The following is a 14296-nucleotide window of genomic DNA, read 5'->3' on the forward strand; positions in this document are numbered from 1 at the left end:
ACTCAGGGAGGATCAGGAGGGAAGAATGCATGATGAACCAGGCTAAAGTCTCCTTTCCTACTTTTCCTGCTTTTATCCTTCTGAAGATGAGCCTACCAGCCCCAGCATTGACCTAAAAGCCAAGCATGTACCAGCCTCAGCCGTTGTGTCCAGTGCCATGAACTCTGCCCCTGTTATGGGCACCAGCCCATCCTCCCCAACCTTCACCTTTGCCCTTGGCCGCCACTACTCCCAAGACTGCAGTGAGTACCTGTGCCTATCCTCATTGTACCCCAAGCTTACCGCCTAGTCTGTTCATTACTTGATTTGTTACTCTCATCCCCTGATGTTTATGAAGGTTGCGATCTGATTTCTTTTGGACCCACTATCTGATTTTCAGTTGCACCCCCGCCCCCCCGCCCCATTGTTTTCCTTTGTTCATGTGGTTAGAGCTCTGTGATCATTTTCACTGCCAGGTTAGAGACTCTGATGTGGGAATGCTGGGAGGTAGTCTGGGGCCCAGGGGGGGAGAACGAGGGAGGAACCAGGGAAGCACCAGATGTGCCTTCAACCCCAAAATGTACGTATTGGGGATGGGCATTACAGGCAGTATCAAAGCCGGCCGACGTTCATCCTATCTCCTGGCCATCACAACTGAGCGCTCCAAGTCATGTGATGATGGCCTTAACACCTTTCGAGAAGAGGGCAGGATACTCCGGTAAGTCACTCTTCATGATATGGTTTGGTGGGGGACAGAACAGAAGAGGGACATGGGATAAGATCACCTACCATATAAGTAGTACTATAAGTACCTCATTCACATAATGCTAGTTGATTGGGTAGGACAAGGATGGAGGCAGTCTTCTGAATGTTGGATTTAGAATAAAAAGAAAGGGCTTGTTTCAAATCCTGGCTGTAGCTTACAGTTGGTGTGTCTTTCAGCAGGTCACCACCCATCTCTGGGCCTTAAGTTCCTTATTTGTAAAATGAGGGAGGTAGAGTCAGACCTTGGGATCTCTTCTAGCTCTTGATTCAGAGACCCTTAGAACCTGGTATCTCTGCCCTGTTGGAGGGCAGTGTTCTAGTAAGGAAACCCTTAATCTTTTGGATATTCAGAGAAAAGTAGGAGGGAAAAATCGAGTCCCCTTTGCCTTATCCCACTCATTGTCCCCTCACACACCAGTGCTTCTCTCTCCAGACGACTCCCTAACCGAGTGCCCAGCCTTCGAATGCTGCGAAGCTTCTTCACGGATGGGGTAAGTTGATGAAGGTGGGATGGGTTACAAGTGATAGGATAAGCTACTGAAGGTGGGATGGGTTACAAGTGATGGGGTAAGCAGCTGGAGGTGGGATGGGCCTCAGGAGTCCGGTAAAGGGAACTATAAAAGCTGGCAGGAAGCCCTGCCAGCCAGAGTCTTGGTCCCAAGTCTTCCCATTTGGTTAATCTCTGTAACCTAGGACAGCTCACTTATCTGGGCCTCAGTCTCTCCAGCTATAACATGTTTTTGGAATCAACCCTACTCTTTCCTTACATTAGGAGACAACAGGGAGAAATGGATTTATCTTTGGTCATTCTTTTTAGGTCTTATTGACAGTGGGTCTTAGGGGAAGAAGAAAATGGCCCAGTCTTAATTTCACTTTCTTCTTGATGTGATCAGGGCTTTTGTTTAGCCCTTAGAAGACCTTGTTACCTGCTCTGCTAACTTAACTCCTGGTGATCACATCATTTCCTTTGTTTATTTAACTCCTTATTGACGTTATTAGTCCCTTTGTTTACTTAACTCCTTATTGACAGTATCACTTCCTCTGTTGATTTAATTCCTTCCAGTCTGAAGTTGAGGGTTTAGTCAAGTTTTCTCTTCCTAACAGTGTGACACTTTGGGAGGTCATATCCTTTACAACCCTCCCACATCTACTGTGTACATGTCTTATGACCTCAATACAGGAGACTCAGAGAGGTTAAATAAATTACTCAAGATTTCATAACAAATTAAAGAAGAAGGGGAAGACCAGACATAGTGCCCCCCACCCTCAAACATGAGGTATTTGAAGAGGTGTTGGTATGGAGCTCCTGTCTGACCTACTCCTTCCCTTTTCATCACAGTCCTTGGACAGTTTGGGCACATCAGAAGATGCCCCCTCCAAGAGGCATTCAACCTCTGACCTCTCAGACGTAACCTTTAGTGATATCAGGAGAGAAGGCTGGTTGTATTTTAAACAGATCCTCACCAAGAAGGGAAAGGTAAGAGAGGGAAGGGTGGGGTGCAAGACTGTGGGTTGCTATTTGTCTGACCCAAAATCCCCTATGTCAGAAAAGTAACAAGGAGAAGGGGCAGATCTCAAAACATCCTTTACAGAGAAAAGTTCTTCAGAAAGCAGCTTAGGAACCAGAGGAAAATAGCTTCAATTACAATATGAGTGTCCAGTTCAATTCAGTAAGAATTTTTAAAGTATATTGGGCATTGTAGGTGCTGAAGATAGGTAGAAAGACAACAAACGAAGCCAAAAAACTTCCTAACTGGAGTTAAGGCGGCAGAGTTGACTGGGGAGATGTGTCTGTGTATGTATATATATATGTGTATATGTGTGTGTATGTACATGTGCATATGTGTGTATGTGTGTGTGTGTGTGTGTGTGTGTGTGTGTGTGTGTGTGTCCCTGAGTTCAAATCCCTACAATACCAGGTTATGGCAGTGACCTTTCTTTTAGGACTATACTTTCTTCTTTAAGAAGAGGGTATTGGACTAGATGACCTCTAAAGTCCCTTCAGCTCTAAGACTAATAGGATCCTATCATCCTAAGGAGGTTGGATAGAACACATTTTACATATTGATAAAAAGATGATACCATTGGTCCAGGGCTGTGCTGGTAAATATTTAACAACTGGGCCCTTAAGAGAAAAAAAGGTCCCTGTGACACATTTTTAATTTAATCTGCACTATTAACATTTTCCCCCATTTCTTTAAGTCTAGACACTTAACAAAACAGTAAATTGCTTCTGAGGTATAAATGAAAATTTCACAGTTGACTCTGGAGGGCTGATTCTAGCTGGCTCCACCATATCCCTGGATTGATCCCTCTGGTTTTCAGTTGACTTCCTGGGATGACTCTAGCCCCAAACTAATCCCTTTAGAACAACTAAAGGTGCAAATATAAGATAGAAGGGTAGGGGCCTTGTGTCCTGGAGCGGGGTAGAGGGTCTCCCAGAGATGTTAGTGCTAATGTAGCTCCAAAACCTTGGGGACTGGGGCAGGATCGTAGAGAAGTGAGGTAATGGGAACCTGGATCTCAGGAAAGGGAGCAGGCTTTGAAGGAGATGGGGCATTTTTATGGAATTTATAGATCTCACAGAGGCTGGGAGGGCCAGTCTGGAAGTAGTTAGAGGAAGTATTGCTGGGATAAAGTTTCCTCCTCCCTCTATTCCCCTTATAACATCTCTTATAATTGCTCGCTAGGTTGTCTTTCTTCCTCAAATATGCCTTGCCTGTTTCTGGAGATTGTTAATAAACAGCAAAAGAGCCACCAGATTGGGATTTTAAGAAGTCAGGGAACCTGGATTATTCACTCCCTGGATAATCCAATTTACATCTTGGGCAATCAGACACACCCAGTCCCAGCCCCATAAATGCCTACTACACTCTTTTGCAAACCTTGTAATTAGTTCATTTACTCATCCTGGTTAAATGACTGAGAACTCCTTTCCCCAAATTAACCAGATACGGGGAGAGATTTGAGGAAGGGAGGAATAGGAGAAAACTTTTTTGGGGGGGCTTCCAAGCCTGGTTTTGGTTTTGTTCTGCTTTCTTGGGGATTTTGGAAGTCATTAAGTACTAATGATAACTGACATTTACCTCCAAAATTTGCAAAGCACTTCACCTATGTTAGGGGTTCTTAATCTAGAGTCTATAGACAACTCCCCTCCTGTCTCCTGGAGTTTGTGTGTAGATTTCATGGTAGGGGGGAGGGGAGGGTGGCTATGTACTTGTCTAGGAGATAAATTGAAATTTTATTTCAATATAATTGGTTTTCTTTGTAATCCTATAATTTTATCTTATGCCTCTATAAACATTCTTTTGAGAAGAGGTCCATATGCTTCACCAGTGGTCCATGATACACAGTAGGTCCAGAACCCCGGACTTACTAAGCGTCACAAAAACAACTCAGTACTAGGAGTTGTGACAAGTATTATTATGCCCATTTTATAGATAAAGAAATTGAGGCTCAGGAAGGCTATTTCCCATGGCTACATAGTGTGAGAGATGAGATCTGAACCCAGCATTTTCCTGATATCAATCAAGCATTTTTATTTACTACAATTGTACTGCCCCTTGTTTCATGCTTGCCGTACTGTTACCTCTCACTTGTAGATCACTTCAGATCTCATTCCCTTCCATAGCCTGGGTTTGTAGGGAGATTGGGTCTTCAGAGATAACCCATGATATTTTGTGATTATACAGAGAACCCCTCTGATTTCTATCCTCTGATATCTCTTTTTATTGCTCTAATATTTTTATTCTCTATACTCAGCAGAGTATACTCTGCTGGCCGGGAATGAACTGTGATGTGATATTAAACAAAATGAGGACGTGCCTGTTGGGGTCAGCAGGGGGGTGTTTTCCAACCCTATGGACAACCCCACTTTTGCTAGTCACTTAGGGGAAAGCCTTTCCCTTTGGGAAGCCTCATGTATGATAAGAGAAATGTTTGATCCTTTCCTTCAGGGAAACTGCTACTATAGATAGATCATTACTGAATTGGAGAGACAGGTAGCACAGTGATCTGGAGTCAGGTGGCCTCTGCTACTTATTACCTGTGTGACCTTGGATAAGTCACTAACTTTCTGTCTCTGGGCCTTGGTTTCCTCAACCGTTAAAAAGAGCAGTTTAGACTTGATGACTTCTAAGTTCCCTTCTAAATTTGTAAGCCTGTGATCCTATGAATTTGAAAGGGGGGACTCCGAAAATGAAGGTGTCAAGTCCTTTCAGGAACCTGTTCTCTGAGGAAGGTAGGCAAAAATTGTGAAGAGACATAAGGGGTTAAGGGCTTTCTTTGGGAACAGAAGAGGTATGATAGAGGGGAAAGAGTATGGGGTATGGAGTTCAAATGCCACTTTGCTTCTTACTACTTGAGTGGCCTTGGGCAAGTCATTTGGGCTGAAATTTCTTCATCTGAAAAATGAGGAGGTTGGGTTAGGTAACCTCTGGGGTCCCTTCTAGCTCGAAAACCATGATTAATAGGAGTTGAACAAGGGTTTGGGACCATCTGGAAGAAGGTAGTGTACCTATGGCCTAGTTCTCCACCACCTCACTACCATCTCTCCTCATTTTCTGCTGCACACTCAGAGGCCCTAGCTGAGTGACAATACTTTAAAAGGAATGGAATTCCCTGAACAGCAACTGACCATACCCACCATCATGGGTCTAGGAAGGTCAAAGGAGTGCTGGGAGGAGGGGGGCAATTGAAAGTTCAGGTTTTCACCTCTCTCTCTTCTTTCCCCTCTCTGTCTGTGTGTCTTCTGCAGAAAGTGGGTGGTGGCCTGCGCCAATGGAAACGTGTCTATGCTGCGCTCCGGGCACACTCACTCTCCCTGGGCAAGGAACGACGGGAGGCAGGCACGGCGGCGGGCGCAGGTGAGGAGGAGACGGCGCCCGTCTGCATCAGCTCGTGCCTGGTGGACATCTCCTACAGCGAGACCAAGAGGAGGCATGTGTTCCGGCTCACCACCGCTGACTTCTGTGAATATCTCTTTCAGGCTGAGGACCGTGATGATATGCTGGGCTGGATCAGAGCGATCCGGGAAAACAGCAGGGCTGAGGGCGAGGTGAGGGCCAGGGGGCTTCCCACCACGATCACTCTAGGGCAGTGGAGACCATCTCCCCATTTGCCTCTCTTAAACTATTAGAAAATTTCCCACTCCCATGTATGCCCATCTTGTCTACTCTGAGTAGACAAGTGAAGATTTTCCTTTTCTGTGGATCTGAGGATGAGATTACCTTCTCCCTTTTAAGTCCCCAAAAGCAGAGTTGACTCAGGTTACCTATATGGTAGGATTGACCTAGAGAGACAAGGACGGATAAGATGACCTTGAAAAGAGAAAGAGAGGCCTAGCTATTGGAGGCAGTGTAGTAACTATCTCTCATCTCCACTTGGTGCTGTTTCCCAGCGTTTTAGGAGCAGGCATGGTCTGTATTAATATTAACTGAGTTTCTTGGCCCAGGGGAGAGGCCAGTGCCCTCAGAATTGGGCCTTGTGAGTCCCAGCTTCAGCCTCCTAACACACTTCCTGACTTTGTGTTGAAGGGCAGGATCCCAGTGAGTACTTCCTGGTATCTTACCATTTGACCTCTTTATAGCCTCTCTGAGAAGAGTGGGCTTATTCTTTTCCCTCTGCCCACCACAGAAAGGAGTCTCTTGAGATACCCATATCCAAGGAACAAAAGGGTAGACCTCTCTTCCAGGGGTTGCCACACCCAGGTGGTAATGGCATGTCCAGTGATCACAGATATGGGTACCTCAGTGGTGCCTCAGGAAGGGAGTAGGAGTTGGCCTTAAGGGTTCACCTTTCTGTTTTGGGTATGTAAGTCTTTTAACAGGAGAGAAGAGGGTAGGTTGGAGCAAGCACCAAGAATGGGCAGTGGAGGAGAGAGATGCCTGCTGCTTCACTGGGCACTTATGTTTGGTGTATTTTCTCTTTCTCCCCATCCTGCCTCCTCCTCTCTGTCTTTATTTCTCTTTATTCTCCCTCCTTCACCCACCCTTCCTTAGGACCCTGGCTGTGCCAATCAAGCTCTGATCAGCAAGAAGCTTAACGACTACCGAAAAGTAAGGTGAGGACCACCAGGCATTCCCCCTGCACTGCAGCAAGGATAGAGTGCTGGGCTTGGAGTCCGGAAGACCTGAGTTCACATCCTGTCTCAGACACTCACTAGCTGTGTGAACCTCTTATTGACTTCAGTAATAAATCGGAATTTAATAATAGCATCTACCTCTTAGTGTAGTTGTGAGGATCAAATGAGACAATGCAGGTAAAAGTTCTTGCAAATGCTAGCTATGCTTAACCCTGGTTTTCCCCTCTATGGCCTTCTACCCCATAACTGGAAATGGTCCCAGGACAGAGATAATGATGGAAGCTATTTTTTGTATAATATCCTGGCCTTGGGGATTACAGTTCTCCCTTTGGGCTTCCTTTTTAAAATAAAAGAGTTGGATTAGATGACTTCTGAAGTTCCTTCCAACCTCCATATCTTGTATTTCCATGAGTGAAGAGAGTGGACTATGAGGGTGGTCTACTGTTGTAGCAGAAGTGCAAGGAGCACTAAACCGAGCCTGCCAGGAGACTTAGGTCTTCTAGTAATTGGTTGGGTGACTTTGGACAAGTCACTTGCCCTGTCTGTATCTCCAAGTTCTTCTCCTGTGAGATGATGAGTTGGATTAAATGATCCTAGGAACCCTACAGCTTTGAAGGAGACCTCATGTGGAGGTTAAGGGAGCATGTGTCCTGGGATGCCCTTAGTCCTGTTGGGAAAGAACCTGGCCACCATGCCCGTGTCCTGGAATGGATAGGGGCAGCACCTGTGGGGTGGGGCCATCAGACTCAGGGAAAGGAATGTCCTATTGTGGTAACCTTCAAATGAAGACTCCTCTACCATTTTGCTTTTATTTCTTTCCTAGCCATATCTCTGGTCCCAAAGCAGACTCTTCTCCCAAGAGCTCCCGCGGAATAGCAGGGCTCAGGTCAGAGCTCCTGAAGCAGAATGCTCCCCGATCTCCTAGGACCCAGGATCCTCCTTCAGGGACCAAAGGTAGGAGACTGAAAGAGATGTGGGAGGGAACTGGGGGAGGGTCTATGGGAGGGTGAAGGGAAGAGGCCTTCAGGGGTTGTTTGGGGAGAGTGGACTTGGGTCCTTTTGTATCTCTTCATGTGTATTTCTGAATATACGTGTGTTTCCATGGGATTGCCATGTAGATGTGTCTGTATGTCTTTGTCTCAACTCCTGGGGGATCAATGTCTCTGGCTCCCTAAGTAACAACTGTGTGTTCTTTTTCCCCACCCCCACCCCAACCTTGGTACCCTCAGATGATAGTGCTGCCACCTCGAGAGCCCCCTGGGGCATCAACATCATGAAAAAGAATAAAAAGCCCTCCCCAAGGGCATTTGGGGTTCGTCTCGAAGAGTGCCAGCCTGCTGCTGATAACCAGGTGGGGCCTAAGAACTGAGAAGCAGTGTGTAGGACCAGGGGCTGATACCAAAGACTCTCAGAAATTGTGTGTGTGTGTGTGTGTGTGTGTGTGTGTGTGTGTGTGTGAAGTTACTGGGGAGACAGGAGGCTTTGGAGTTGTCTTATTGAGACCCCATAAACACCCATACATACACACAAGTGGAAAAAGGGAAGATAATGTTTCTTGCCCACTTCCTGCCCCTCCACCCCCCATAGGGCTTTGCCTACTAGGAACAGCCTGAGTCTTGATCTTGGTGTGTTTCCTACCTCTTCTGCCTCCTGCCCCTAACATACTTATATCCATTGGTACCAGCTCTAATGGTGATGCCACTGTATTTGTCTGCAGCGGGTACCCCTGATTGTGTCAGCGTGCTGCCGGATGGTGGAGGCAAGGGGGCTTGAGTCCATGGGCATTTACCGAGTGCCTGGCAACAATGCTGTTGTATCTAGTCTGCAGGAACAGTTAAACCGGGGGCCTGGGGACATCAACCTTCAAGATGAGGTAAGTCTGTTGGAGCACCTCTTCTCTTTTTTTGTTTTTTCTTAAATCAGCATGTTGATCTGAGTGTATGGCTAAGGACAGGGGTGTGGTGAAGGCACTTCTGTACGTTTGATCTGGTTGAACGCTTGTCAGCTGAGGAAGCATTAATGGAGCACTTACTGTATCAGGCCCTATAGACCTGTTCTGTTACTGCTCTGCTCAAACCCCTTTTAGAGCTCCCTATTGCCTGAGTAAAGTTCAGATTCCTTTCCCTGGCATTTAGGGTCATCTACAATCTGGTACTGTCCCCACTTCTCCAGCTTTATTTCATGATTCACTCAAATGGGACTTATACTCTATACCAGTGGTGTCCAACTCAAATAGAAATGTGGGCACCAATCTGTAAATAAAGATCTCTGCGGGCGCCATGGTGACTTCATTTTAAAATGTAACATTGTCCATGGTTTGTTGCATTTTTATTTACTTTGTTAAATATTTCCCAGTTACATTTTAATATGTTTCTGGACGTACTTAGAAGTGTTGCAGCCATGTGAGGCCTGCCATAGATTTGATGCCTCTGTTCTATACTTTGCCACCTCCACGCTTTTGCTCACTTGTTCCTTAGGCCTGAAATTTCCACCCATATCTCCTCCTTGGGGCACCTGCTGCTGACTGTGGAGTCAGGAAGGCTCATCTTCCCGAGTTTAAATTTGGCTTCAGATACTTACTAGTCGCGTGACCCCGGGCAAATCACTTGATCCTGTTTGCCTCGATTTCCTCATCTGTCAAATGAGCTGGAGTAGGAAATGGCAAACTGCTCCAATATCTCCACTAAGAAAACCTCAAATGGGGTCACACAGAGTCAGACACAATTGGACAATGTCTCTTATCTGTTGAATTCCTATGTATCTTTTAAGGCCAAACTCAAATAATACCTCTTCTAAGAAAGTGTTCTCTGATCTCTCCCTCCCCTCATAATGACTTTTCCCCTCTTGGACCTTACATAACATGTTTCTTTCTCCTTTTTAAGGAATTCCTCACATATTATATTTTACTTTAATTATTTGGATATGTGACCACCCCTGTTTGCGCTTCTAAGTTCCATGAGGCAATTAGGTGGTTCAGTGGATAGTGCACTGAGCCTGGAGTAAAGAAGACCTGAGCTCAACTCTACTCTTAGACACTTAGTAGCGATGTGACCCTGAGCAAGTCATTTGACCTCAGTTTGTCTCAGTTTCCTCATCTGTCAAGTGAAGTTAATAGCACCTGTCTCCCAGGGTTGTTATGAAGATCTGAAGAGAGAATAATTGTAAAGCATTTAGCACAGTGCCTGGAACATAATAAACACTATATAAGTGTTAATTATCATTACTACCACCTGAGTTCATATCCAGTCTCAGACATTTACTAGTTTTGTGATCTGGACAAGTCACTTAACCTCTGCATGCCTCAGTTTCCTCAGCTGCAAAACAAGGATATAATAATAGCCTCTACCTTCCAGAGTTGTTGTGAGGATCTCATGAGGCAATATTTGCCAAACTTTGCAGTGCTTGGCACTCAGTAGGTGCATTATAAATGCTTCCTATGAAGGACTGTATGGCTATGTTATATCTTCCCAGAGCCTTGATTGGTTGGTGTTTGTCCTTTGTTTTCAAAGAAGAGTAACATGATACTGTACTCATTGCTGGAGCCAGTTTGAAGGGCTGGAGAGCTGGTTGTTAAATTTCAGTGTGAGCATTTAGGCCTCAGAAATTGGAAAATGCTGCAAATTAGAGCTTTATGTTTTGCTTTGTTGATTGTCTAAACTTGAGAAAGTGATAGGGAAAATATGAATAATGCAGATTACACCTAAAATTGTGTTGTGGGTATATCACATGCTGCTACCCCAACAAGAGCTGGTTGTTAAATGTCTACCAGCACACTCCTACGTCTACACCCAATAGCTTATTAGCCTTAAGGTTAATAAGTGCTTGTTGAATTGGTTTGGGAGGGAGAAGATAACCTGGTATGGTGAAAAGAATGCTGGCTCTAGAAATGGAGAACATGGGTTTAAATGTTCACTCTGATAATGTCTTTGTGATTTTGGACAAGTCACTTCACCTTTTGTGCCAAAATTTCCTCCATAAAATGAAGAGGAGGCTTCCTGGCAGAAGAACAGGAGTGGGGTAGAATTAGTAAAGGTGCAAAGACTTAGGGAGCTGTACTGAGGCACTGTGAAGAGACCAGCGTTGGTGTTGGAAGAGGGAGCGGTAAATGAGTTGAGGTTTGTGGAGGATGGATGAAACAGGGGTGGGTTTCGTTGCTAGACTAAGGAGCCATGTAGGTCCTTTAGCAACAGAATAACATGGGCAGAATTATGCCACTTCCACCTAGACTATGTAATCATCTTGTTGTTCAGTCACGTCCAACTCTTTGTGACCCCATTTGGAGTTTTCTCAGCAAAGCTACTGGAGTAATTTACCATTTTTTTCTCCATCTCATTTTACATATGAAGAAACTGAGGCAAACAGAGTTGAGTGACTTGCCAAGGGTCCCACAGTTAGTTGGAAGTCAATTTAAGTTCGGCTTTTCCTGACTCCAGGTCTGATGGTCCATCCATTGCACCATGTAGCAGCCCATATCTTAAGAGCCTCCTAATGATCTTCTTGCCTCAAGAGTCTCCCCATTCTAAGCTATCTTCCATTCAGCTGCCAAAGTGATCGGGTCTGATCATCTTTCTGTCTCTGTCTCTCACTGTTCTCCATCTGTCTCTGTCTCTGTCTCTGTCTCTCCCTCTCTCTCTCTCTTTCTCTATCTCTCTCTCTCTCTCACACACACACACACACACACACACACACACACACACACAGTACTCAGACTCTTCCATGACTCTCCCTGTTACCCTGAGGATCTAGTACTGGCCCTTCTATTTGTATTTAAAACCCTTTTCAGCCTGGCTCCAGATTGCCTTTTGTTCCACCTCACACATTTTCATGTCAACCAAATTGTCTTACTTGTTCTTCCTTATACTGTACATTTCATCTCTAGTCTCCATTGTCCAGGCTTTCCTCCCTGCCTGGAATGAACTCCCTCCTCACCTAGCCTCTTGAAGAAACCCTAACATTCTTTTTTTTTAAAATTTAATTTATTTGTTTTCAGTTTTCAACAGTCACTTCCATAAGTCTTAAATTTTCTCCTCCTACTTCTCCCCTCCCTCCCCAAGATAGCTTGCAGTCTTATATGGGTTCTATACATACATTCTTATTAAACACATTTTCACGTTAGTCATGTTCATAGAAGAATTAAATGAATGGAAAAAACCATGAGAAAAACCAAACCAAAACATAACACTGCTTCATTCTGCATTCCAATTCCGTAGTTCTTTCTCTGGATGTGGATGGCATTTTGCATCAAGAGTCTTTTGGGAATGTTTTAGGTCTTTGCGTTGCTGTATAGGGCTAAGTCTATCAGAAACAGTCCTCACACCCTGTGACTGTTACTCTGTATAATGTTTTCCTGGTTCTGCTCATTTCACTCAGCATCAGTTTATAGAAATCTTTTCAGGTTTTTCTGAAGTCTGCCTGTTCATCATTTCTTATAGCACAATAGTATTCCATTACATTCATATACCACAGTTTACTCAGCCATTCCCCAGTTGATGGGCATCCTCTTGATTTCCAGTTCTTGGCCACCACAAAGAGTGCTGCTATAAATATTTTTGTACATGTGAGACTCTTTCCCCTTTTTATGATCTCTTTGGGATACAGCCCTAGAAGTGATATTGCTGGTTCAAAGGGTATACAAATCCCTAACATTCTTCAGAGCTCAGCTCAAGTACCAGCTCCTTACAGGAAGCCTCTCCTGATCCCTCAAGCTGCTCATACAGTTCAGTTCTACCCCTAATTAGTTTTTCATAGAAGTATGCATGTATCTATATATGGATAAACACATATAGTCCTTACTTACTTTGTACATATTGTTGCAGCCAATAAGATGCAAGATACTTAGTGATAAGGATTATTTCAGTTTTTTTTTTGTCTGCCAAGTGCTTGGCAGCACATAGTAGGTGCTTAATAAATGCTTGTTGAATGATGTATATGGAATAGGGTTGCTGCTAAAGAGACAAGTTAAAGGACTGTTGCTGTAATCCAAGTGGGAATTCTAGACTGCCTAAGTAGTGTGAAGAACTGAGAGAACTAGATGGATGGAAGGAAGGAAAGAAGTATTAACTCAGTGCCTACTGTGTGTTAGGTAATATGCTAAGCACTTTACAAATATTATGCTATTTGATCCTCACAAGAACCTTAAGAGGTAGATACTATTATTATGTTCATTTTAGAAATGAGGAAACTGAGTCAGAGATTCTGAGCTAATAAGAGACATTTACTAGCTGTATGACCTTGGGTCAGGAAGACTTGAGTTCAGATATAGCCTCAGGTTCTTACTGCTGAGTGACCTTGGGCAAGGTAACCTCTTAACCTCACTTTTGTTTCAGTTTCCTCAACTGTAAAATGGGGATAATAACAGCACCTATCCAAGGTCACATGGCTAGTGTCTCAGGTCTTCCTGACTTCAGGCCCAGCACTCTGTCCGCTGAGTCACCTAGGCACTTAGAGCTCTTTTAAAGAGACAAAAGATAACTTGATGCCTTTAGGTATAAAGGAAATTCTAGATGACATGGTTCAATAAAGATCTTGACACTGAGTTGAATCAAATATTTGATTTGAAATTTATAAGGATAAATGTAAAGTCTTTATGCTTGGGGCTCAAATAATCTATGTCCCACATAGATGAGCAAAATATCAGCAGTTAACTTGAAATGGATCTGTGGACTTGAGGGAGCCCCAAGCTTCATTTGAGTCCAGAGTATAAAACGACAGCCAAGGCAGCTTTTAGCTTTAAGAGGCAAAACCTCCAGAAATTAAGGGATGATGGGCCCAGAGGGTTCTGGCACTTGTTAGATGACACCTGGAGCTCTGTGTTCAGTTCTGAGTTCCATGATTTGGGAAAGACTTGGATAAGCTAGAAATAGTCCGGAGAAAAGTAACCAGCATGGTGATGAATGTGGAGTTCATGGCCCCTAGGGACTAGTTGAAGGAATTGGGAGTGTTTAACTTGGAAAAGAAAAAACTCATGAGAGGATATGTATAACTAGCTATCTTAAAACATTGAAAAGGCTGTCTCCAGGGAGAGGGATTAGACTCTTGTTCCCCGAGGCATAATTAGGATCAAATGAATGGAAGCTGCACAAGGTCAAATTTAGGCTTAACAAACACCTTCCTAATAAATAGAGCCATCCCACAGTGGAAGAGGTAACTTCTAGAAAGAGAGACAGCTTAGGTGGTACTGGGCCTAGAGCTAGGAAGACTTGAGTCCAAATCTGGCCTCAGACACTTACTAGCTGCATGACCTTGGGCAAGTCACTTAACTGTGGTCTGCCTCAGATTCATCAAGTGTAAAACAGGGATAACAATAGTACCCACCTCCGAGGGTTGCTGTGAGAATTAAGTGAGATCATATATGTAAAGCTCCTAGCACAGAACCTGACACATAGTAGGTACTTAGTAAATGTTCATTCCTTTCCTTCCCCCACCTCATCCCAGGTCTTCAAGCTGAGGTTGGATGCCCACTTGTCAGGA

The 14296-nt window shown here is 44.3% G+C and overlaps 1 protein-coding gene across 8 annotated transcripts in view; it reads left to right on the forward strand.

The window, feature by feature from the left end:
• Window positions 1–14296, forward strand: part of ARHGAP23 (Rho GTPase activating protein 23) — a 123452-nt gene that overhangs the window by 69975 nt on the left and 39181 nt on the right. For 6 of the 8 annotated variants that reach the window (XM_072646226.1, XM_072646225.1, XM_072646223.1 and 3 more), the window contains 9 exons: window positions 87–242; window positions 586–697; window positions 1163–1235; window positions 2084–2221; window positions 5501–5800; window positions 6744–6805; window positions 7650–7780; window positions 8056–8177; window positions 8544–8699. In XM_072646226.1, coding sequence (XP_072502327.1) covers window positions 87–242; window positions 586–697; window positions 1163–1235; window positions 2084–2221; window positions 5501–5800; window positions 6744–6805; window positions 7650–7780; window positions 8056–8177; window positions 8544–8699 — 1250 coding nt within the window. The remainder of the gene's footprint in view (window positions 1–86; window positions 243–585; window positions 698–1162; window positions 1236–2083; window positions 2222–5500; window positions 5801–6743; window positions 6806–7649; window positions 7781–8055; window positions 8178–8543; window positions 8700–14296) is intronic. The other 2 variants (XM_072646230.1, XM_072646224.1) reach the window with 1 other exon arrangement.

This window comes from Notamacropus eugenii, chromosome 2 (assembly GCF_028372415.1).
Source record: "Notamacropus eugenii isolate mMacEug1 chromosome 2, mMacEug1.pri_v2, whole genome shotgun sequence".
Classification (NCBI taxonomy): domain Eukaryota; kingdom Metazoa; phylum Chordata; class Mammalia; order Diprotodontia; family Macropodidae; genus Notamacropus; species Notamacropus eugenii.